The sequence below is a fragment of the Brachionichthys hirsutus genome, chromosome 23, assembly GCF_040956055.1.
Source record: "Brachionichthys hirsutus isolate HB-005 chromosome 23, CSIRO-AGI_Bhir_v1, whole genome shotgun sequence".
In the NCBI taxonomy this organism is placed as follows: domain Eukaryota; kingdom Metazoa; phylum Chordata; class Actinopteri; order Lophiiformes; family Brachionichthyidae; genus Brachionichthys; species Brachionichthys hirsutus.
This window is the reverse complement of record NC_090919.1, coordinates 7,321,211-7,345,137: the sequence shown is the minus strand read 5'-3', so window position 1 is coordinate 7,345,137 and position 23,927 is coordinate 7,321,211. Positions and strand designations below refer to the sequence as shown.

At 44.5% G+C, this 23,927-nt stretch overlaps 1 protein-coding gene across 1 annotated transcript in view; it reads right to left on the bottom strand.

Moving 5' to 3' along the window:
• Positions 1-7,401: 7,401 nt before the first annotated feature.
• Positions 7,402-23,927, bottom strand: part of LOC137911800 (SH3 domain and tetratricopeptide repeat-containing protein 1) — a 24,801-nt gene continuing 8,275 nt past the window's right edge. Inside the window, exons 4-19 of the mRNA XM_068756182.1 lie at positions 23,715-23,820; positions 23,375-23,515; positions 22,959-23,157; positions 22,788-22,864; positions 19,845-20,040; positions 19,604-19,734; positions 18,468-18,515; positions 17,031-18,371; positions 16,483-16,623; positions 13,595-13,816; positions 13,332-13,512; positions 12,517-12,667; positions 10,602-10,724; positions 10,274-10,424; positions 9,042-9,238; positions 7,402-7,909 (exon numbers count right to left, since the gene is read on the bottom strand). Coding sequence (XP_068612283.1) covers positions 7,679-7,909; positions 9,042-9,238; positions 10,274-10,424; positions 10,602-10,724; positions 12,517-12,667; positions 13,332-13,512; positions 13,595-13,816; positions 16,483-16,623; positions 17,031-18,371; positions 18,468-18,515; positions 19,604-19,734; positions 19,845-20,040; positions 22,788-22,864; positions 22,959-23,157; positions 23,375-23,515; positions 23,715-23,820 — 3,636 coding nt within the window. The 3' untranslated portion in view covers positions 7,402-7,678. The remainder of the gene's footprint in view (positions 7,910-9,041; positions 9,239-10,273; positions 10,425-10,601; positions 10,725-12,516; positions 12,668-13,331; positions 13,513-13,594; positions 13,817-16,482; positions 16,624-17,030; positions 18,372-18,467; positions 18,516-19,603; positions 19,735-19,844; positions 20,041-22,787; positions 22,865-22,958; positions 23,158-23,374; positions 23,516-23,714; positions 23,821-23,927) is intronic.

Genomic DNA, 23,927 nt, shown 5'->3' with positions numbered 1-23,927 from the left:
TGCACATTCACACTGCTGATAAAGGCCCCCTGCTGAAGCGTATGATAATTGGGGGGGGGGGGGGGTCGTCCCAGCCCGAGCCTGAATAAAATCCCTGAAATGATTGTTCGTAAAACATTTATTGTCCATTCCATAAGTACATCTGAAGTACACCATTCCATAAGTACATCTAAAGTACACCATTCCATATGTACATCTAAAGTACACCATTCCATAAGTACATCTGAAGTACACCACTCCATAAGTACATCTGAAGTACGCCGTTCCATAAGTACATCTAAAGTACACCATTCCATAAGTACATCTAAAGTACACCATTCCATAACTACATCTGAAGTACGCCGTTCCATAAGTACATCTGAAGTACACCGTTCCATAAGTACATCTAAAGTACACCATTCTATAAGTACATCTGAAGTACACCATTCCATAAGTACATCTAAAGTACACCATTCCATAAGTACATCTGAAGTACGCCGTTCCATAAGTACATCTAAAGTACACCATTCCATAAGTACATCTAAAGTACACCATTCCATAAGTACATCTGAAGTACGCCGTTCCATAAGTACATCTAAAGTACACCATTCCATAAGTACATCTAAAGTACACCATTCCATAAGTACATCTAAAGTACGCCGTTCCATAAGTACATCTGAAGTACACCATTCCATAAGTACATCTAAAGTACACCATTCCATAAGTACATCTGAAGTACGCCGTTCCATAAGTACATCTAAAGTACACCATTCCATAAGTACATTTGAAGTACGCCGTTCCATAAGTATATCTGAAGTACACCATTCCATAAGTACATCTGAAGTACACCACTCCATAAGTACATCTGAAGTACGCCATTCCATAAGTACATCTAAAGTACACCATTCCATAAGTACATCTAAAGTACACCATTCCATAAGTACATCTGAAGTACGCCGTTCCATAAGTACATCTGAAGTACACCATTCCATAAGTACATCTGAAGTACACCATTCCATAAGTACATCTAAAGTACACCATTCCATAAGTACATCTGAAGTACGCCGTTCCATAAGTACATCTAAAGTACACCATTCCATAAGTACATCTGAAGTACACCATTCCATAAGTACATCTAAAGTACACCATTCCATAAGTACATCTGAAGTACACCACTCCATAAGTACATCTGAAGTACGCCGTTCCATAAGTACATCTAAAGTACACCATTCCATAAGTACATCTAAAGTACACCATTCCATAAGTACATCTGAAGTACGCCGTTCCATAAGTACATCTGAAGTACACCATTCCATAAGTACATCTAAAATACACCATTCCATAAGTACATCTGAAGTACGCCGTTCCATAAGTACATCTAAAGTACACCATTCCATAAGTACATTTGAAGTACACCGTTCCATAAGTACATCTGAAGTACGCCGTTCCATAAGTACATCTGAAGTACACCATTCCATAAGTAAATCTAAAGTACACCATTCCATAAGTACATCTGAAGTACGCCGTTCCATAAGTACATCTAAAGTACACCATTCCATAAGTACATCTGAAGTACACCATTCCATAAGTACATCTAAAGTACACCATTCCATAAGTACATCTGAAGTACACCATTCCATAAGTAATCTGAAGTACACCACTCCATAAGTACATCTGAAGTACGCCGTTCCATAAGTACATCTAAAGTACACCATTCCATAAGTACATCTAAAGTACACCATTCCATAAGTACATCTGAAGTACGCCGTTCCATAAGTACATCTGAAGTACACCATTCCATAAGTACATCTGAAGTACACCATTCCATAAGTACATCTGAAGTACACCACTCCATAAGTACATCTGAAGTACGCCGTTCCATAAGTACATCTAAAGTACACCATTCCATAAGTACATCTAAAGTACACCATTCCATAAGTACATCTGAAGTACGCCGTTCCATAAGTACATCTGAAGTACACCATTCCATAAGTACATCTGAAGTACACCATTCCATAAGTACATCTAAAGTACACCATTCCATAAGTACATCTGAAGTACGCCGTTCCATAAGTACATCTAAAGTACACCATTCCATAAGTACATCTGAAGTACACCATTCCATAAGTACATCTAAAGTACACCATTCCATAAGTACATCTGAAGTACACCATTCCATAAGTACATCTGAAGTACACCACTCCATAAGTACATCTGAAGTACGCCGTTCCATAAGTACATCTAAAGTACACCATTCCATAAGTACATCTAAAGTACACCATTCCATAAGTACATCTGAAGTACGCCGTTCCATAAGTACATCTGAAGTACACCATTCCATAAGTACATCTGAAGTACACCATTCCATAAGTACATCTAAAGTACACCATTCCATAAGTACATCTGAAGTACGCCGTTCCATAAGTACATCTAAAGTACACCATTCCATAAGTACATTTGAAGTACGCCGTTCCATAAGTACATCTGAAGTACACCATTCCATAAGTACATCTAAAGTACACCATTCCATAAGTACATCTAAAGTACGCCGTTCCATAAGTACATCTAAAGTACGCCGTTCCATAAGTACATCTGAAGTACAAATATATTGTGAATGTCACTGGCAGCTTCTCTTCAAATTAACAGAAGAGAATATAAATGTTTGACATCAAACATCACATATAAAAAGAAATAATAATAATAAATAATATACTTGGAACCTAAACTATGAAATAAACCCTCCCTGCCCCGGTGGAGGGGTTTGCGTGTCCCAGTGATCCCAGGAGCTCAGTTGTGGGGGCTTTCTGCCCCCGGTAGGGTCACCCATGACAAACAGGTCCTCGGCTCAGAGACCCCTCATGATGAGTACAATAATTGGTCCTGGGCTTCCCTCGCCCGGACGCGGGTCACCGGGCCCCCCTCCTGGAGGGGTGGGGGTGGGGCACGATGGCGAGCGCCTGGTGGCCGGGCCTTCACCCATGGGGCCCGGTCGGGCATAGGAAGAGGTACCGACGGTAACGTGGGTCCTCCTTCCCGTGGGCTCACCACCCATAGGAGGGACCAGAGTATCCACCCTTGTTGGAGTCCTTGGGGGGGTACTGGAGAGTGCTCCTTCTGTCCTTCTGTCCAGGAGACCCGGTGCAGCTGCAGGACGAGTGTCTGACCTGCACCTCAGGCTGATCCTGGTGCAGCTATCCTCCCTTTCTTTTGTGCTTAGTTCTCTGAAAACATTCATTGATTGTGGACTTCAACAAAGTAACGATTGAGAAACTGTCATTTCAGTCAGATTATTTAAGATGTTTCCATTTATTTTAAGTTCCATCAATTCCTTTACTTTATTGTGGTTTCCTGTTAAATATTTCAAATGTTTCCAGACAATTTTACTGTTACTTCTTGCTTTTTCGATTATAGAAATAATCTGCCTTTGCTTGTCTAATTTTATTGATCCCTCAGCGTAACAAAAAGGTGCCCGTCGTGGCTAAATTTAGTTCTGAGTGACTTTTTTAAGGCAGCATTTATCCAAGGGATGTTATTCTTCCTATTTCTATGCCTCCATTTCCATATACAGTGGTACCTCAGCTTACGAATGTCTCTACATCCGAAAGTTTCAGGTTACAAAGTATCTGAATGGGAAAATATTGGCTCTCGTTACGAAGGCGTTTCAGGATACGAAGTCAAAAATAGCTGCTCGTAGCTGCTCTGCCATTGGCTATCGCCTAAAATCTGCCTGGCAACCCGTTGCGTATGCGTGTATCCCAGCACGCTATTCGTGTCCCCCTCGTGTCCCCCGGAAAAAGTGTTGACAAGTCGGGCTATTGCTCATTATGATGACGTCTGCCTCGCACATTTCCGACGGATTGTCAAAAGCCGGCAAAAGCAGACGTCATTGGATCAGTTTTTCAAGAAACGCGAGGCAGAAAACACCGCAAAGGACCAGTAAACAAAGAGGACAAAAAGTAACAGCTAACAGGTAGATTAATATTTTAAAAAAATATCATAATGTAGCGTCCGTCGGACGCTGGAATAAGCACACGACGGGTAACTCTCCCTAACTCCCGCAGCTCTCCCGTTCTCCTCCTCCTCCTCGCGGCACCCACACACACACACCGCCCCTCCTCCCTGGATGCCTTTGCGGACTCTCTGCAGCGTAGGAATAATGAACACTCCTAAAACATGAACCGTTACAATACTTTTGCGGGGCTTGGAACGGATTAGTGCATTTACATTCAAAATGCGTCTCTACTTACGAAGTTTTCACGTTACGAAGCTACTCCCAGAACGGATTAAATTCGTAAGTAGAGGTACCACTGTACGTCTTTTAATAGTGTTCTCTACGTTTTTGGAGAACGCATTGCTGTCTTGTTCAAGGGATATCCCCCGCAAAATGTCCTCCCGTTCCACTGGCATCGTCTTCCTCTCTAGGATTGTTTTAAACAACCCCGTTAAATTACTTTATTGATTATTCTAATAGCTTTTTTTTGACGAACATATAGATGTTTTCCTGCGGTCCCCATATCTCTGCACAATATGACAGGTATAGGGCACAACTGACAGATAATATAATGTACAGTGGTACTTCTACTTACGAATGTCCCTACATCCGAAATTTTCAGGTTACGAAGTTTCTGAATGGGAAAATATTGCCTCTCGTTACGGAGGCGTTTCAGGCTACGAAGTCAAAAATAGCTGCTCGTAGCTGCTCTGCCATTGGCTATCGCCTAAAATCTGCCTGGCAACCCGTTGCGTATGCGTGTATCCCAGCACGCTATTCGTGTCCCCCTCGTGTCACCCGGAAAAAGTGTTGACAAGTCGGGCTATTGCTCATTATGATGACGTCTGCCTCGCACATTTCCGACGGATTGTCAAAAGCCGGCAAAAGCAGACGTCATCGGATCAGTTTTTCAAGAAACGCGAGGCAGAAAACACCGCAAAGGACCAGTAAACAAAGAGGACAAAAAGTAACAGCTAACAGGTAGATTAATATTTAAAACAAATATCATAATGTAGCGTCCGTCGGACGCTGGAATAAGCACACGACGGGTAACTCTCTGTGTGTGTGGGTGCCGCGAGGAGGAGGAGGAGAACGGGAGAGCTGCGGGAGCTACGCAGCTCTCCCGTTCTCCTCCTCCTCCTCGCGGCACCCACACACACACACCGCCCCTCCTCCCTGGATGCCTTTGCGGACTCTCTGCAGCGTAGGAATAATGAACACTCCTAAAACATGAACCGTTACAATACTTTTGCGGGGCTTGGAACGGATTAGTGCATTTACATTCAAAATGCGTCTCTACTTACGAAGTTTTCACGTTACGAAGCTAGTCCCGGAACGGATTAAATTCGTAAGCTGAGGTACCACTGTATAATATACAACATGTGGTTTACCTCTGTTATTAATATTCACATGTTTTTAACAGATAATCATGATCGATTGTATCAAGTGCCTTGATCAGGTCCACAAACACGCCCACTGTAATCAAATTATGGTCAACGGCTTTTGCAAAATGTTCTACATATTCCATTACTGCCAATACATAGTTCCCACAGGTCACGTGACCCCGGAGACGCCGTTAGACGCCATCTTGATAGGCAAGCTGCTTCGTTTGCTCGCTTTGTTTACTATATTTCACTCGCAAATGTCTAAAATGTTATTATATTTCCAGCGTCAACATGAACAGACAAAGTGAATCGGGCTGTAAAGAGACTCTATCAACACAAGATAGAGAGAGAGAGTGTTTACCACGACCTCGTATCGGTGAGCAGGAAGTCGCTGGAGGGTTGGGTTGGTGACGTTTGCTCACCTGCAATCACTGCCAGAGTACTGGAGCGGTACTTACGCACAAAGGGCAGAGTAACTCCGCCCACCTGCCTGTTGATCTTCACTTCTCCATGTCTGCTGCTAATGATGGGCAAAAGGGGCGTGTCCACACGGTGCCCCAAGTTCCAGAGACACCCAAACCAGGTGACCGTGGGCGTGGTTCACCCCAAACTTGCCCATCACTTCTTCATCTCCTCCAGATCCAGGAACTCCTTCTGATTGGTGCCACCATGAAGTGGTTCCACTGAACTGCATCAGAACTTCAGTCAGACCTCCAAAACCCGGAAGTTGAAACATCAATCTACATGATTTATTCATTCATTTATTCATTCATTCATTCATTTTCCAACCGATTCCAACATTTCTTTCTTTGAGTTCTCAGAAAAGCGCTGTATAAATAAATAAAATGTATTATTATTCCATTATCTGGTCACGGGCGAAGCTGGAGCCAATCTCAGGGGCGGGGCTACACCCTGGACAAGCCGCCAGTTCATCACAGGGCAGTAGAGTCACCAATCAGCTAAGCTGAATGTTTTTGGTGGTGGGAGGGGCTCGGAGAACCCGGAGAGAACCCACGCAGACACGGGGAGAACCTGTAGAGCAGCGGTCCCCAACTGGGGGGGGTATACCGGTAATTAAATTTAAAAAGAGGAATATAATCTTACCAATAAACTTTATATTATGCACTTGCAATAACTATTAAATAAATAAATAATAGTTACACAATATCTACTCACCATAAATTGTGGTTCCAATAATTACTTCTGTCCTTCATGGTTTTTTGTTTCATAAACTCCACATTCTTGTCTTTCAATCCGGGTTCTTGTTTTTTAATCCGGATTCTGGTCTCAATGTGCCGAAGCAGGTTTGAACCCTCCATTGCTCGTTAACGGAGCGAATCAGCTGTTAATACCCGAGTTTTAAGTCTTAGTCCTGGTTTCTCTTCTTGGAGGTTGTCGGCACCTCTTCTTCATCCTCTTCTTCATCCTCTTCTTCCTCCTCTTCTTCATCCTCTTCTTCCTCCTCTTCTTCCTCCTCAGTAGGACTTTTTTCCTCGGCAAAGAAGCTCTCCAAAGACTTTTGTTTCTTTTTATTAATTTTCGCGAGTTCACGGCTGTTTTTTTAGCAACGTATCAAGACGTGATTGTTACGTTGGAGAAAATCCGGTCGTTTTTCAAAATAAAACACCTTTTAGACGCTAATAATCGATACAACGGAAATTGTATACATTAGCTGTTCTTTCTTTGCGGCCCGGTAACAAATGCCTCACGGACCGGTACCGGGCCGCGGCCCGGTGGTTGGGGACCCCTGCTGTAGAGAACCCACGCAGAAAGGCCACTAGTCGGATTCGAATTCTCTTCTTCTTGCCGCGCTGACCTGACACAAAAGCTTCGGAGGACGGCCATCATTGTTCGCTGCTGTTCAGGAAGCACATACCATAACCGCACAACGGTGTTTCCATCCTCCTCCAGCCGCGTACACAGAAGTCACCTTTGTTCAGTTGCTTAGCGACAGCTGGTAATAGAGAGACAGGACACTGCGGCCATCCGCTGTAACGCTCTAACGTTTAATCAAAAGCAGCAGTTTACAGGAGTTCATGTATGTTTTGAAGGCTTCGGTGGCGATGACTGCGCTACCTGACGTTGATTTTTGGCAGCAGTTGTGTCTTCCTCCATGTTGTCCCACTTATTTGATGGACGATTGTGTCACACGAATCTCAAGCTGATGGATCACTCTGACTTCGGATCCATCACTGTCTACGTGAAAAATCATACGTGAGCAAAGAGTTGCGAGTCATACTCTCACCTCTGACTTTAAACGAACTCAAATATACATCCAACAGGCTAAGGCCAGCGTCTCCGTCCTCTCAGCGTGTCCTTCCTATCATTGGGTCGTCTTCGCCGGTGAGGAGCTGCTGTTAACCCTCTTCACATTCAGCTCTGCAGCAATCTTCCTTGCCTTCTGGTAAAACCAGAGCGAGAGCTCCCGGTCCGTCAGGTGGTTGTGGTAGATGGTGGCGAGGCGGGTGCACAGACGCAGCTGAGACTTCTTGTTGCCCAGATCCATGGCGGCAGCCAGAGCCAGATGGTAGTATCCTGCAGCATCAAATGGATCCTGGAAACATGGCATACATGCAAATACGAATTATGCAAAGAGCTAACCCAGAAGCCAAGCGAGGCCATGGTGGCATTGACTGGATTTCAATTCTTCATCAAAACCAGAATCAGAATACTTTAATAATACATTAGTGGAGCAACAAAGCTCCACTCAACAAAGAAACAAAGAAGATGCTTCTCCTACAGTATATATATATATGTACTCTATATACTCTTACATACTTTCTTCCAGACACCATTGACCTTCCCCTGTCCAAACAGCAAACTCCCCCCGCATTCAGGTCTGTACGGTTCGGACCACATCCAGACTCACTATGAGAAGCTAGGTGCTAAAAAGGACACTTTCTCTTTCACACCTGTAAATACCGTTGATGTGCTAAAACAACTAATTACCCTTCAACCTAACAAGGCCACAGGCCTCGACCACATACCCACCCGGTTCCTCAGAGACGCAGCGGTCTGACTGCTGAATTGAGCGTGAGCGTTGAAGCCCCCCCCAGAAGAACATTTAACAGTTCCAGTACCCCTCCTAGGGACTCCAAGAAGGCTGAATACTCTGCACTGCCTGTTTGCTCGTAGGCCGAAACAGCAGTGAGACAACTTTCCCAGACCCGAAGGTGCAGGGAACCGACCTTCTCGTTCACTGGAGTAAACTCCAACACATGGCAGTTAAGGTGATGTCGACACCAGCCCGTCGCCTCTCACCGTGGGCAACGCCAGAGCACTACAGAGTCCAGCCCATTTCGAGGGATTGGGTTCCAGAGCCCACACTGTAGGTGGAGGTGAGCCCAACTATATCTAGACGATAGCTCTCAACCTCCCTCACAAGCGCCGGCTCCTTCCCCTCCAGCGAGAAGATATTCCATGTCCCAAGAGCTAGTCTCTGTGCCTGGGATTGGGTTGTCCACCCCCTTGCCGACAATTGGCACCCACTCCACATTGTACCCATCCCCTACAGTTCCCTCGGTTGGCGGTGAGTCCACCGGGGGGGGTCAATCGAGACCATTGTGAATAAATATTATGATTTATAATGGCGACAGGAATGAATTAAGTTTTCTGCATTTGCATTTATCATCACATTTTCAGTGATCCAAAAGCCACCGTCTCATGTCTGCCATTAAACCCCTTACCTTCAGGTCGTAGAATATGATGTCCCCCAGAGTCTGGTACACTCTCACATAGTACAGCGTCTCCTCATCAAACAGAAGAGGCGTCGGACAGAGTGACAGGGTCTTCAAGTAATAGTGTTCAGCCAGCTCGTACTGGTCCAGGCAATGGTACAAAGAAGCCAGTCGGTGGTAAGCCACTCGCTCATTCAGACGCTCACCTGATTGAACAAGGGATGACACGGTCATTCGGATTTAGCACAACTTACACCACATCGATAAGAAGTACGCACACCACCAAAACCTCCAGCGTCTTTCTTGAGTATTGTACCGTTCTTGATTTTAGGAACCTTTCTTCCGCATATTTCGGCAAGTAGTTAGTGCTTGATTAATGCTAAGTTGACTAAGTTTAACTAAATTTAACCACTCAGGTTTTTTTTAGTAGCACAAGTTACATTTTTAGTTCTACTATGGCCAACACTGGAGACATTAGCTAAATCATCATCCTTTTTCATTTCCCGAGCAACAATGCTGATGTTGAGTTTAGGTAGATGTCCTCTACACTTTACAAGGTCATAGGCAAAATGAACAATTTGGGGTAAAGTGGTGGTAAAATGGCTGCAGCATCACCTGCTGGAGAATGGGGACAGTTGCATTCCTTTTGACTCCCAGGACCTCTTTAGTCGTTTTCCCACCTGACCAAGCGGACTCGGTTCTATTGGGGAGCTGAAAGTCTCAACATCGTTGCATTTATCGCTTGTTTCGGTTCTGCTTTCACATTGTGATTTCTAAACTTTCGGAGCAGTGTCACATGGTTAAAAGGGGCGCTCGTCAAGAAAAATTAGGAGGTGAAGTCCCTCCCTCCCCCATGTTTGCGAGCACTGTTTGCGTCATATAAGGGGGCGGACCAAACTGTTAGCATCATACAGGGGGGGCGGACCAAACTGTTAGCATCATACAAGGGGGCGGACCAAAAAAATTGTAGTTTAAGGATTACATTTTTTTTTTTTTTCAGGCAAACTGCTGTACTTCATATCTTTTCTGTTGCAGACTAAAATACAATGGTAATAAAGTTATTCTTTGTTGTAAGTTGATCTCTATTTCTTTCTTTTTATGTTAATAAGGATACAAGAGTGTTTTTTTTTCCTCCTAGGGGGGGCGTAACAGAAAATAATTGAGAAGCACTGGGCTAGTGGAAGGGTACAAGTCCCTATTGCCCCTGTGACCATAGCAACAGGAACTTGTGAACTGCGTACCTAGCGTGACGCTGACGTCCAGCGTAATCTGAGCAAACTCCACAGCCTCTGCGTACATCTTGAGACTGAGCATCAGCTCAGTCAGCTTATTACACAACCTCAGCCTGGTGTGAACACTGCTGCTTCTCCCCGCTATTGGCAGAGCACGGTCCTGCAGGATGGGACACAGAGACACGCAGGACATTATGGTGGGCTTAAATCCTCTTAGTTCAGGCCAGAATCTCTGAAATGAAGAAACATAAAGCTTTATTGATGGCTACACAGGTAGCAAGAAATGATAGTAGACAGTGGTAGACTGAGATCAGCAACAAGAGGTGTTTTTAAATACCCGGTAGAAAGTGATGGCCTTGTGTTGTTCCTGGCAGCTGTTGAAGAAAATGTCTCCTGCAGCTTCCAGCAGCTTCAGGATGAACACCGTGTCTCCTGTAGCAAGCGCGACATCTTGTGCTACCTGGAGGACAATAACTTTCATTCTAAAATGTTTCATTCTGGAATATATGGGAACTGGCGAACTGGGTTGCTGCTGAGGTCAAAAAGGGCACCAGTGTGTGATGTCATATGCTCACCACTCCAGCTCACTCTAGAGTCAGTGGATTAGTGTCTACAGTTACTACAGGACACTTGGGTTAGTCACCGGGTCCAGTCCCAGCCCAGATGAAATACAATACGGACTGTGGACTAGTGAGGGGCATGTCTACCTCCAGGGCACTGCCGAGGTGTCCTTGAGCAAGGCACTGACCCCCCCGCCCCCTCAACTGCTCTGGGCACACCGATCATGCTAGCACCCCTCACCCTATGCCGTCTCCGCATGCCGTGAGGCCCATATTTATATATATGTGTGTGTATATATAGATATATACATACACACACAGTGTGTATGGCCTAAAGTAAACAGAAATCATGATCATATTTATGATAAAAATTAATGTCATTTTAAATGTATTTTCCATATATATATATATTTAAGTGTGTGCTGATTAGCTTCAGGAATCAGTAGATAGATAGAATAAAACAACAATATTCACCATGATACATGTGACGATGATTTAGTTGTGTGATAAACTAATTTACTGTTAATTAATACTATTATTATTGCTTCAGATGGTACCTTCCCAAATCTTGCCTGCCTCAAGAGTACTGTATTTTCACACATTTCTTACATAGAATGGCTGGTCCTGCGACTTATTTATATTGTACTGTTATATTGATATATCCTCCTGAGATCCAGCCCGCCAGTTAGCATGTCCTCTGTAATAGACAAATGTCCACTACAGAGGACATGCTAACTGGCTGGGTCTCAGGAGGATATTGTATATAATGTGTACATTAAACCCCCAGCTATTCGCAGTTCCAACTCAAGTATCCGTGAAAAAGCTTTCATCATTCCTTTTCTCATTCCAGATCTCGCGTGATCTGAATTTCGAGCATAATCTCGTGAGAGCTGAATTACGTGATTGAATTTGAGTTTGCTACGTGTAGCATACACAACAAGCCGGATGGGCATACAGTATGTTAACGTGTTTTGTTTTCGCTCGTTCTGTATGCTACGTAGCTCGTTCTATTGCTGGATAATTGTTAATGTTTCGTTTTCGCTTGTTTGGAAAAAGACCTTTCCCAAGGAAGGGCGACTTATTTATGTTTTTTCTTGTTCTTGACGCGTTAATCGACTAATGCAACTTATACTCCGGAGCAACGTTTCGCCCAGAAAAATCAGCAATATCTCAAATGCTATTTATACTAAATCTGTCCTGCAGCATCTGTTTGCTATTTTGACATATAAATATTTGAGCTAAGTATGACAACAGGTTAGCCCAATTTACCAGAACATAACACCTTCCTGGACGCCCAGTGCCAGTACAACAAAGCGTTTTATATTAATTCACACTGTATAACTTCATGAGCTACGAAAGGAAGCAGCAGTTAGCGCAGAGGTGGGCAAACCTTTTGACTCGTGGGCCACAATGGGTTCTAAAACTTGACAGAGGGGCGGGGCCAGGAACAGATGGATGGAGTATTTGTGTGAACTAATATATATTACATGCAAAACCCATTACATGAAAGGATTTGGCCTTTTACAGGTAACATTACAGGGAAAAGGTCAAATGAATCAGGTTTAATTATAATAAAATTTAATTTAATGATATAATTTGGACAAGTTCGGCGGGCCGGATTCAATAGCCCAACGGGCCGTATATGGCCCCCGGGCCTTGGTTTGCCCATGCCTGAGTTAGCGGCTACCTGACCTGAACATAAAGGTCCACCAGTTCAACCTGGTCCAGCAGGTGGTAGATCTTCCCAGCCTGTAGCCAACCATAAGCCTCCTTTTCTTTGCAGCCCAGGTCGATGAAAATACCCAAACTGGTCTTGGTGTAGTCAAGAGCCACCCGGTATGCCCTGAAACATTCAGGAACATGAAGCATGCTGCTCCGTATCACAAAGTCATTCCAGTTCATATCGTGTAGTTCACTTGTGCAAAGTCCTATAAAGAGGGGCTTCGTTCTGGTCCTCACGTAACGAAGGGCTGAGGCCCCGAAGACCCCGTCGCTAAACCAAACCCCCATTGACCGGCAACTTCTCGACATTTAGTGTGGTAAAATGCACATATTCAAAGGCAAACTTTCCCCTTCACACAATCCACCGCGGGAGACGTCTTTACGTACGTACTTTTGGAAAGTTGTGGAAAAACATACACTTGTATTAAAGCTATATATCGCGATTAACCGATACAATAATCTGAAAGACTCTAAAGTCTGTCCCTTAAATGAATCGATCCGTCAGTACGCTGCCGATGCGCTCGCATCGTATATCGATACAAATCGGGGGTTTTCCGCATCACTGGTATGACCTGCTTAACACAAACTATCCCACCATAGATGAACGCAAGCAACGCCCGATGCTTAAAGGCGTGAGCTGAAGAGCGGCTGCACGTCTTTAAGCAGTAACAACTGGAAGCTGTAGCTGAATTCCCTCCGGACACACATCCCCGCTCTGGCAGGGTCAGGCGTTTTACTGGGCTGTGAAACGGACATCCCAGCTCACTGTGCTCACACACACACACCTTTCTGTACCCAGAGACAGGTAGAGCTGACTGATGGCATCCAGGGCGTCTCCCTCCTGTCTCCTGTCTCCTGTGCATCGCAGCAGTTGGACCTGGTGCTGGTTGTAGATGATGCACTGAGCCGGGTCTGGACTCTCACACCCGTAGAGCCGGCACAGGTATCTGCTCGCAGTGAGCTGACCTGGTCACAAGTGAGACTCAAATTCAATTATTTGTAAAAAGAAAGAGGAAACAGAACATACGAATGTGACTGAAATATTTACAGCATAATAAGTTGGCTTTTAAAGACAGTAGCAGGGCCCATTCATAGCATCCCCGTCCCTCGTCCAGCTGCTGCTCCTTTACAAACTGCTGACCAAGCTCCAGCAGCACCGTGATGAAGCTCTCCTCGTGGCCTTCAGACTCCAGCGCAGAGAAGAGCTGCACAGCCTCAGTCAGGTGCTTCTGAGCTAGCCCTTTAGCTCCAGCCTTCTGACATAGCAGGCCTTCAATAGGACAGATAGTAAATACTAGTAACTATCACCAACAAAAAGTTGAAATTCTAAAATGAATGCATGCAGCAGCTATCTAAACCAACGTCACCAAGTACTCTACAGCAAGTACTTTAAAAAACACAATACAAAACAGAAAGAGAGACTTTCATGGTAGCAGCAGTATTAACGTGGTCATTGAATCAGTCAGTCAGCATCAGCTGTGTGTAAATGCAGTCTCATAGGTAGCACGGCTAGCAGGAGCTAGCGTAGTGGTAGCACAGCCAAGTCTCGCTTGAGCCGGTCCCAAGTCTGGAAAAATGCAGATGGTTGCATCAGGAAAGGGCATTCGATGTAAAACCTTGCCAGAATTAACCATGCAATCAACCTTAAATATGAAAGTCACACTGAATCGGACGACGCTCTGGATAACAGCGACCAACATCAGTGCCGAGGAGGAAGACGGTGCATCAGCAGAGAGAGAAGAGGGACTGCAAGAGTTCAGGACTGAGAGGAGGGACTTTGAATGTTGGGACGATGACGGGAAAAGCTAGAGAGCTGGTGGACATGATGAAGAGGAGGAACCAGGGAGTGCCAAAGATTAGTGGATGAAGAGGATAAAGATGATTCAATTCAATTCAGTTTTATTTATGTCGCGCCAGATCACAACATAAAGTCATCTCAAGGCACTTTACAGGATTAGCAGGGAAAGACCTGCAGGGAAACACAGAACCCAACTTGACCCACAAGAGCAACGGAGGCGAGGAAAAACTTCCCTTTAACGGGCAGAAACCTTGGAGAGAACCTAGGCTCATGGTGGACGACCATCTGTCTGGCCGGCTGGGTTGAGAGAGAGAGAGAGAGAGAGAGAGAGAGAGAGAGAGAGAATGGCAGGTCGGAGACGAGTCAAAAACAAGGAGATGGATAGGGAAGTGATAGCGAGACAGAGCAGGAGCAGACAAAAATAAGATGCTAAGCTAGCGATATAAAGCTATAAATGCTAATGCTAGCGATATAAAGCTATACATGCTAATGCTAGCGATATAAAGCTATAAATGCTAATGCTAGCGATGTGGACATCAGTGGTGAGGGACACAGGTCCAGGTTCTGCAGCACCACGGACAGAAGGACCTGAAAGAGAAAGAGGGACAAACAGAGGGAGAGAGAGAACAAGACTACAGGAAGAGAGAGAGATTACTGACATATATTTATAACATGAATAACCAGATAAAGGGGGAGGAGCTCAGTGTGTCATGATGTTAAGCCACCAATGCTGCCTAATGACAGCATATTGATTATATTGATTACTGCATTGATTAGTTATAAGCTTTGTTAAAAAGGAAAGTCTTTAATCTACTCTTGAACATAGAGATGGTGTCTGTCTCACGAACCAATCAGGGAGCCGATTCCACAATAAAGGAGCTTGATAACTGGAAGCTCCGCCCCCCTGTCTGCTCTTGGACATGTTTGGAACCACGAGCAGGCCAGCGTTTTGGGACCGCAGGGTTCTAGTGGGGCAATACGGGATAATCATCTCTGTAAGGTAAGGAGGGGCCTGGCCAGTGAGGGCTTTAAAAGTGAGTAGAAGGATGTTATATTCAATCTGTTCCCTAACAGGAAGCCAATGCAGAGACGCCAGAACAGGGGAAATGTGTTCTCTCAGTCTGGTTCCTGTTAGAACACGAGCTGCTGCATTCTGGATCAGCTGGAGATGTTTAATAGACCTTTTTGGGCAGCCGGACAGTAAGGAGTTGCAGTAGTCCAGTCTGGAAGTCACAAAAGCATGGACTATTTTTTCTGCATCTTTTCGGGTTAGTAGGTGCCTGACCTTTGAAATATTCCGAAGGTGAAAGAACGCAGTCCTTGAAATATGCTTTATCTGGGACTGAAAGGACAGGTCCTGATCAAAGATTACCCCCAGATTCTTGGCAGTGGTGCTGGTGGACACTGAGACGCCATCTAGTTCAACTACAACACTAGAACAAACATTTCTGAGATGCTTTGGCCCAAGAACCAGAACCTCAGATGAAGAATGCAGGCATTTGGACCAGAGACATACTTGTGCAGGTGTGGAAGTGTCTAGGAGAGGTAGCTGTAGAGTTTTTAACGGGGTTGTTGAATACAATCCTAGAGGAAGAAGATGCCAGAGGAATGGAGGAGAAGAGTTCTGGTGTTCTTCAAGAAGAAGGGAGACAAACAGAGTTGTGGAAACTATAGTGGGATAAAGCTGATGAGTCATACGATGAAGTTATGGAAAAAGGTGTTTGAGGCTAGACTAAGGACAGAAGTGAGTATTTGTGAGCAGCAGTATTGCTTTATGCTGAGGAAGAGTACCACAGACGCAATGTTAGCGTTGATGCTAGCAATGAGAAGTACAGGGAAGGTCAGAAGGAGCTGCATTGTGTCTTTGTAGATCTAGAGAAAGCCTAGGACAGGGTGCCCAGAGGAACTGTGGTACTGCATGAGGTACTGTAGTACTGCATGAGGTACTGTAGTACTGCACGAGGAAGTCTGGAGTGGCAGAGAAGGATGCCTGAAAATGCAGATTGAGGTCAGCCCCTATGTCAGCACTGGAGGAACCCTGAAGCGGATTCCAGACAAGAATTCACCCGTTTATAGAATTCCCTTTGGGATAAACAAAGTGTGTCTGTCTGTCTGTCTTAAAGCAAACACTGACTAACCTTGGTTAGCCTGAGCTACAGCCCAGTTTGCTGTATCGTCATACTCTTGGCAAACGTCAACAGCAGCCTGGTACCGCTCTGCTGCTCTCCGGAGGTCACCCGTGCATCGGAGTGCCACGCCACTCATGTTTAGGACCACACCTGCGTTCGTACGTACAGTTATGAAGCTAGTAAATCCGTTTGTTCTTCTGAAGTCACCAGTCAGATTGTGATTCAAGTGCCTACGACATTCAGTCCTTTAAAATTACACATTTGCACAAATCATTGCACTTTACACCAGGAAGTTGCTCCAAAGAATTAACTTACCATTAAGGGTTTAGTCTTTTACATTAAAATTAAATAGTTGCCAAAACATGTCCTTCCCAAGACCTTTTCAAGGACTTAGAAACAACATCTAACTATTTAATCTGCCTGCTCTGATATATGTGCACATTTTCATGGACCCATGTGATGTCCTCTCAGGTTTAGACACACCCTTAATGCACTTGTACCGTAAACCAGATCATTTAAGTTGTTTAAATAAGGCTCTAGGCAATAGAAAGTCACACCTTCCTGAGGGGTGGTGCAGTGTTCTGGCATGGAAGCCAGGACTGAGTCCAGGATCTCCAAAGCAACAGAGGGCTGGCTGTGGTTAATGTGAAGCCATGCCAGCCAGATAAGCAAGCTGTTCCTTTCTGCAATAGAAACGGGGAGTCGCAGTGACGGTGGCATGTTGTTGATGAGCGTGTGTATGTAGCGAATAGCGTGTCCAAACATTCCGTGCGTACAAAAGAGTTGGGAGAGACAAACAGTGAGATGATAGCTCAAAACGTAGCCACTTTCGTTTCCTTGGACTTTGGCAAACGATAGGGCTCGGTGGAAATATGGAGCCACTGGAGGGGGGATGGAGGCCTTCTGGTCTGTCATCCCATACAATCTATTAACACTGTCCCAAACTAGAAGTATACTGCTCAGACTGTCCCCCAGTGTAGCTGATGGCTGCATACAAGCTCTCCTGGCTGAACTGACACTAAGGTGAGGAAGTTGGAGTTCACTGTAAAGTCTTCCAAGGGTTAGGTATCCATGAGTGGGAGAGATCCACCATGTGATTTCAGTTTCATTACCAAGAGCAAGAAGTCTCTCAAGATAAGGAACGACTCGACCCCTATCCGCATGAATCCAGTGGTACTTTGCCAATAGATAACAAGCCTGGGCCTCTGCCGATGTGTTATGGGACAGAACAGCTTTCTTGAGCATGTATTTAAGTGGAGTATTGCCCTCAAAGCTTCCCAGGCAGTCTGGAATTCCCAGCAGCAAGGCAAGAAGCCGCTCTGTCAGAGCAAAAAAACTGTTGCCATTTTTCTGCAAAAGATAAATGTCTGCAAGGTTGGAGTAGATGCTAGCAAGCAACCTGAAGTCTGTGAAGCCTTCCTGTGGTACACGGAGGGCCTCCTCAAAGTAAACCCTGGCCTGGCTGAATTTGAATCTTCCAGCACAGAGCTTGCCCAACAGGAAGCACAAACGAGTCTGGAGCCAAAAAAGCATCTTCTTCCTGGCTGTTTCTCGAGCAAGGCCCAGGAATGTAATCAGCTCATCGTCATCAGAGTGACCAGTAAAGACGCAGGAGGAAAGTACATCAGAATTCAGACTGTACAGGGAGCCAAACTCTTCTCTGTAGCCTCGTCCTTCCAAGAGAGAGAAAAGGGGAATGAAGTTCTCTGTGTCGTTTCCTTCTGCAACTGAGTGAACTTTGAAACAAGGAGTTCTTGGTTTTTTTCCCTCCGTAGCCACAACATAGTTCTCTCGAGTTGTCATCCTAATGGAATCCAAGTCCTTTCTTTGGTCAAGAATGCTCTCAATGTGTGTTTTTAGGTCATGTCGCTGAGCATCATGGTTGGTTGGAGCGCTACCTACAAGATAATAATGGTTTAATCGCTTATGTTGAAATACACAAACGAGTAAATGCTGTGACTAAATAAAGACACATCAACATGACATTTATAGACAGTACTTACTTGATGTTTTATTTCCAGAGCCTTGGTAGCTGATCATATCTGAGAATAAACATAAGAAATTCAAAAAAGTGGAAATAGATTTTTTGTTGAAATTGTATTTTTAACAAGCCCTTTGGTTCAGAACGTAAAATGACAGATAACTAGACCCACATAATGCACAATTGATTAAAGCCACCCGTCCATTTACAGGCTGGTCGTGGATAGGGATGAGAATTGCTAAGATTTATGCGAATCCAATTACATTTTTGATTCTGTATAAAGATGGAATATAGTAAGTTATATAGTATAGTATGTACCGGTAGTTAGTTATCTAATGCAGCCTCATGGGTACCACGCGTAGTACAGTTAGCAGGAGCTAATGTAGCATTGCCAGTTTTTCCTGATTTTTGTTTATTTTACTTAACCAGGTCATTCTCTTTTTCAATAACAACCTGGACCTGAGTTGCATGTTTTTTGGTGGTGGGAGGTGATCAGAGAGACAGGTAGGAGGGGACTGGGTGTGTCTTCTGGAAGGGAAGGAGATAAGGAGACCTGGTGGTGGAACCAGGAAGTGCAGAAGTGTATACAGGAAAAGAGGTTAGATAAGAAGAAGTGGGACATTGAGAGGACAGAAGAGAGTAAACAGTGGGAAGTAAATCAGTGGTTCGAATCCCAGCTCTGACTGTCCGCATGTTGAAGTGTCCTTGGGCAAGGCACTGAACCCCAAACGTCTCCCGTGGGTCGAGCACAGTGCTTCTCAATTATTTTCTGTTACGACCCCCCGAGGAATACATTTACGTAGAATGGCTGGTCCTAGAAAAACTTTTCGCGACCCCCCCCCCGCCCCCAAAATTAACATAAAAAGAAATATGAAAAATAAAGAGAAAATATAGTGCATCAATTTGCATGAAATATTTTTTTAATCATTAAACTACAATTAATACAATTAAATAATAAATTAAATTAAATAACATCAATTGCTGTGCAAGCAAATGCTTTTGCATGACCGGAGTGGTGCACTCATGGCCAATACATGCAACTACACGCAATTTTCATTCACTTTCTTTTTTTAATCTTTCGATATTGAAAAATATAGTAAGTGAATCAAAATCCCTTCTTGGTTTTTGAGAAAACAGATGGGCTCTTACCCAGCATGTAGCGATGGCCAAAATCATTCAGCGATATCTTTTTTAGTAGAGCTGTTGCTTCCTCTTCAACTGTGCCTTCTTCCATACAAAAGAAAGTGCCTTCCTCTTCATTCAAAAGAATATCTGTTGAACTGGAAAGGTAGCAAATAATAAAACAATATACCCTATTTTCATAGCTTACTGCAAAATTACTGAATGTAAACAACATGAATTGACTGAAAGTAATATTTGACACACTCACTTGTAAATGTCTGTGCATGGTTTCACCAGGCTGGTCTTGACAAGACCTACTTGACCAGTTGATTCTTTCCTTCCTGTAAACCAATCCAGGCATGATAGCAGTAGTCCCACAATGATGATGCGATCAGCAGGTGCCAGGCTCAGCTCATCTGGTCCTTCAGCGACATAGTCCTCAGTGGCCAGACAGGCTCCTCTGGCTGAACCGATGGAAGGAGAAAACAATGTCACTTTATCCCACGACATGTAAAAAGGTATGTAGGTACGCAAGTCGTGTGTTCCACAACTAATATCTGTTGGGTCTACCTCCAGGTGGCAAATACAACAGGACTGGCCTGTAGAAAGCAGCTACAGAGACCAAAGAAGAAGAGTGTTTAGGAGAGGTTACAAGAGATGGCAAAAACAGGTGTGTTAGTTTGGCTACGAATAAAGCCAGGTAAAAAGAATGCTTGCTTTAATGCTCATTTCCATATTGATGTCACCTCCAAACATAAAAACTGGTGACTCGGGTGAAATACCAAGGCCTGCATCGCCCCCAGTGTTGGGAAAGTAACTAAAGTAACTAGTAACTTAAAGTAATAATATTACTTTTTACCAGTAACGAGTAGTGTAACGAATTACTAAAAATGCCACGTAAAATACTTACTGATAAAATAATACAATATATACAATACAATCAAAATCTATAAGAGAAATAAAAACCTAAGAATCAGGATATATAATTTAAAACCATGCCAGCGTAGAACATTTGATTCAGCGACATCGCTTCCCCGAAGGAAGGGTGTCAAACACGGTCGTGGCAGGACGGCCCGAGGAGTCATGAGCGATCTGAGTCTCTCTTTTTATGTGTGGCCCCCAGGAGCGGCAGAGCAGCCGATGGTCCTGCTGGCCGAGCCAACCACTTTGTCCAAAGCCTTTTTATCTTTCAGAGTAGGATTAGCAAAGCACACAGTAACAGAGCTGGATAACACACTTTCAACCACACTTAACGTTTAAAAGACCCTTTGGGTTATGGTCTCTGAGTTTACGTAGAACGAAGAGGTGCCGTCTTGCTTTCTTGGCAGTGCTTGTAGTGTTTGTACGCCATTTCAAGTCATTTCAAAGAGTTACACCCAAGAAGTTACATTTTCCAACTAGAAAGACAATCAGAGACTGCAGACCCCGCCTCCAAAAGACTATTGGATCTTGTGAGACAGTAAACAGGGCTTCCGGATCAGAGGGGCCAAACCTGCTCTAGCTTGCTGCTCCGGAACGTACTACAAGACTCCTTCTGGACTCTTTTTCCCATCATGCCATTCGTGTCCCTCCCTCTTAAAGTGGCAGTTTACAGCAGAGGCACAATTCCAGATGTAAAAATAATTCTAGAATCTGGATCCAGATCCGGATCAACGCCATTCTCGGGGAGGACCGAGCCACGGACAGAACCTTGCTTGTGTAAAGATTTCAAGTCGATTGGGTTACTGGTTTATGAGTTATGCGCTCAGACAGACAAACAAACATACAGACAGACAAACGCACCCAATTGCAATACCCTTGCCTCCTCTTCGGCGAGGGTAACTATTTGCACGTGAGAATTCTGAATTGTAATTTGAAAGTAATTTATCTTGTGACGAAAGTCAATAAGAAGTTCACAAGTCTTAGCGGAGTTCAGAAGCAAGTTGTGTTCTTCACTCCAGCGAACCGCATTCCCTACCTCATCATTTGAACTGATAAATCCAATGACGGTTGCATCGCCTGCACATTTGATTATCACATTATTCTCTTGAGAAGCTAGACAGTTGTGCGTATACAGCGTAAACAACAACGGGCTGAGGGTTGTGTCTCGCCATCAGTTCAGACAGAAAACTGCCCATGACACTGTACCTTGTTATTGGCTGCACCATAAAACAAGGTACAGTGGTGTACTATGCCACACGCATGGATACTGGAATGCCTGAAACTATATAGTTGTTATAAAGTGTCAAAAACGAGCGTAACATGGACTCCCTGATTCCCCTCGCTGGGATATGCAGCAACGACATCGGGATGCCATTCAGACTTGATGATATCTAGAAGAGGGAAGATGATCACAACTGAAGGGGTTGATCTACCTGAAGGCAACACAACAGATGTGCAGGACAGCTACAAACATCTGGGGATCCTACAGGTAAATGATGACCATGGGGAGGCAGCTAGGAGGTCAGCCACAGCCAAACGCCTACGGAGGGGGAGGCAGCTGAATGGCAAGAATAAGCAGCTCTGCCCCCCCCCCCCCAGGAATCAGGTACCCCGCTGGGTCATATCCTGCCACTGGAAGAGATACAAGCTACCAGTATCAGGACAAGAGGGGTCCTTACAATGCACGGAGGGTCTCACCCTAAGTCCAGCGTCCTGAGGCTGGACACGGAGTGGAAGGAATGAGGCAGATGACTATATATATATATATATATACACATACATACAGGTAATACTTTATACTTGATGTATAAGTAGTGGTTGTTGTAATAATCATTATATTCTATGTTTAATTTCTTTAGAGACTTCACGACAGGTGAAACTCTGTCTGTGATCCCATTTTGTGTCCGTGGATCAGATGAAGTTAAAAAGCAGGGAACTACTTGTCTTGAGTAAAACAAAGTATTTGATCCTCAGACAATGGGCCTATTGTAGTTAATCCTTTGCTCATTTTTGGAGTCTTTATTTTTAATCACAATTTTACTCTCTGAACATTTGATAATTTCTAGTTTTGCTTTATATTTTGACAATCTTTTTGTGGACCTTGGATTCTGTTGATTTGCAGTGTGACACATTTTTGTTCAGCCATCATGCTGACCTGAGCTGGCAGGTAAAGTTCTCCATTCATCAGTCCATCTACAGTATCATGGTTTTAAAATGGTCATGAGTGTTTCAGTCACCCGGGCAGACCAATAGTGCTGCCTGGTCGGCCGGCCGGCCCACTTTCACTTACCGAACTGCAGAGGGAAGTCGCATGTGGGTTTCCCATCACCAACTAATATGTTCTCTGCACCAGATTTAAGAAACCATCTGTGGAAAATGGCACCAATAAGCACATGTCACCGAACACCGAGACCCAGTTAAATCAATGAGGAGGGAGCCCAAATACGTCACTGTGAATTACTGGTGAAAAGGGATGACAGGTTCCAGAGCAGGTCTGGGTGAGGTGCCTCGGGCCCCATCAGCCAGGCAGAGGACGGTCCAGCCTGAGCCCATGAAGGGAGGCTCAAACTGGGCTATATCCCCATGTTCCAGGTACAGGTCGCCTCCAGAGGTGGAGCAGTCAAACATCTGGTTGCTGCTGCACCGAGCAAACAGTGAACCTGAGGACACAGAGGGAGGGAGATGCTCATTGCAGCGGTTTGCATCTCGCTGTTTGACGATGAATCGTGAGCGTGATGTTAAAGCAAGCCGAGGAGACTCCAGCGACTCCCGTGACCCATGAGGCTGAGAAGCAGCAAGAACATGGATGCATTTTGATCTGCGATCATCTCCCCTGATTGACATCATTTCCTGGGCCACAGCTGCACCGGCACAAACCTTCCTGCATGAGGATCTCTTTGTAAACCGGATTAAGAGTGTCCTCCTGAATGGACACGTCAATGGAAACACCTTCCTCCAAAGAATGGAGCCAAAAGGTCTGGTCGAACAACAGATTCTCCAAACACAGTCCCAACAAACCTGAAGTGGAGGAGGTGAAGAGAAAGGTCGCGTGTGAACAAACCCATCGACAGTAAAATAAAGGAAAACAATGGTCTGGTGACGTCATCATTGTTAAAAGCAGCAGGATTAGCAAACGTTAGTAAAAGCAGCCAAGAATCGTCCACGTAGAAAGTAATGGCTGCGCCCTGGAAGTGGCTGCGCTGACCTCTGAACCTACCGAGTATGTGATACGTGGTGAACTTCCAGATCTCATCAAAGGATTGGAAAGTCACAAGCAAAGCCTTTTCTTCACTGTTAATGGAAACGAGATGACCGGACAACTCCTACGATGAGAGAAGACAATTCAGTGTGAAATGATACTGTTCAATAAGTTTAACAAAAACCACAGTATTTTTGCTTTAGTGAGCATCATATTAAGTCTGGAATCTCA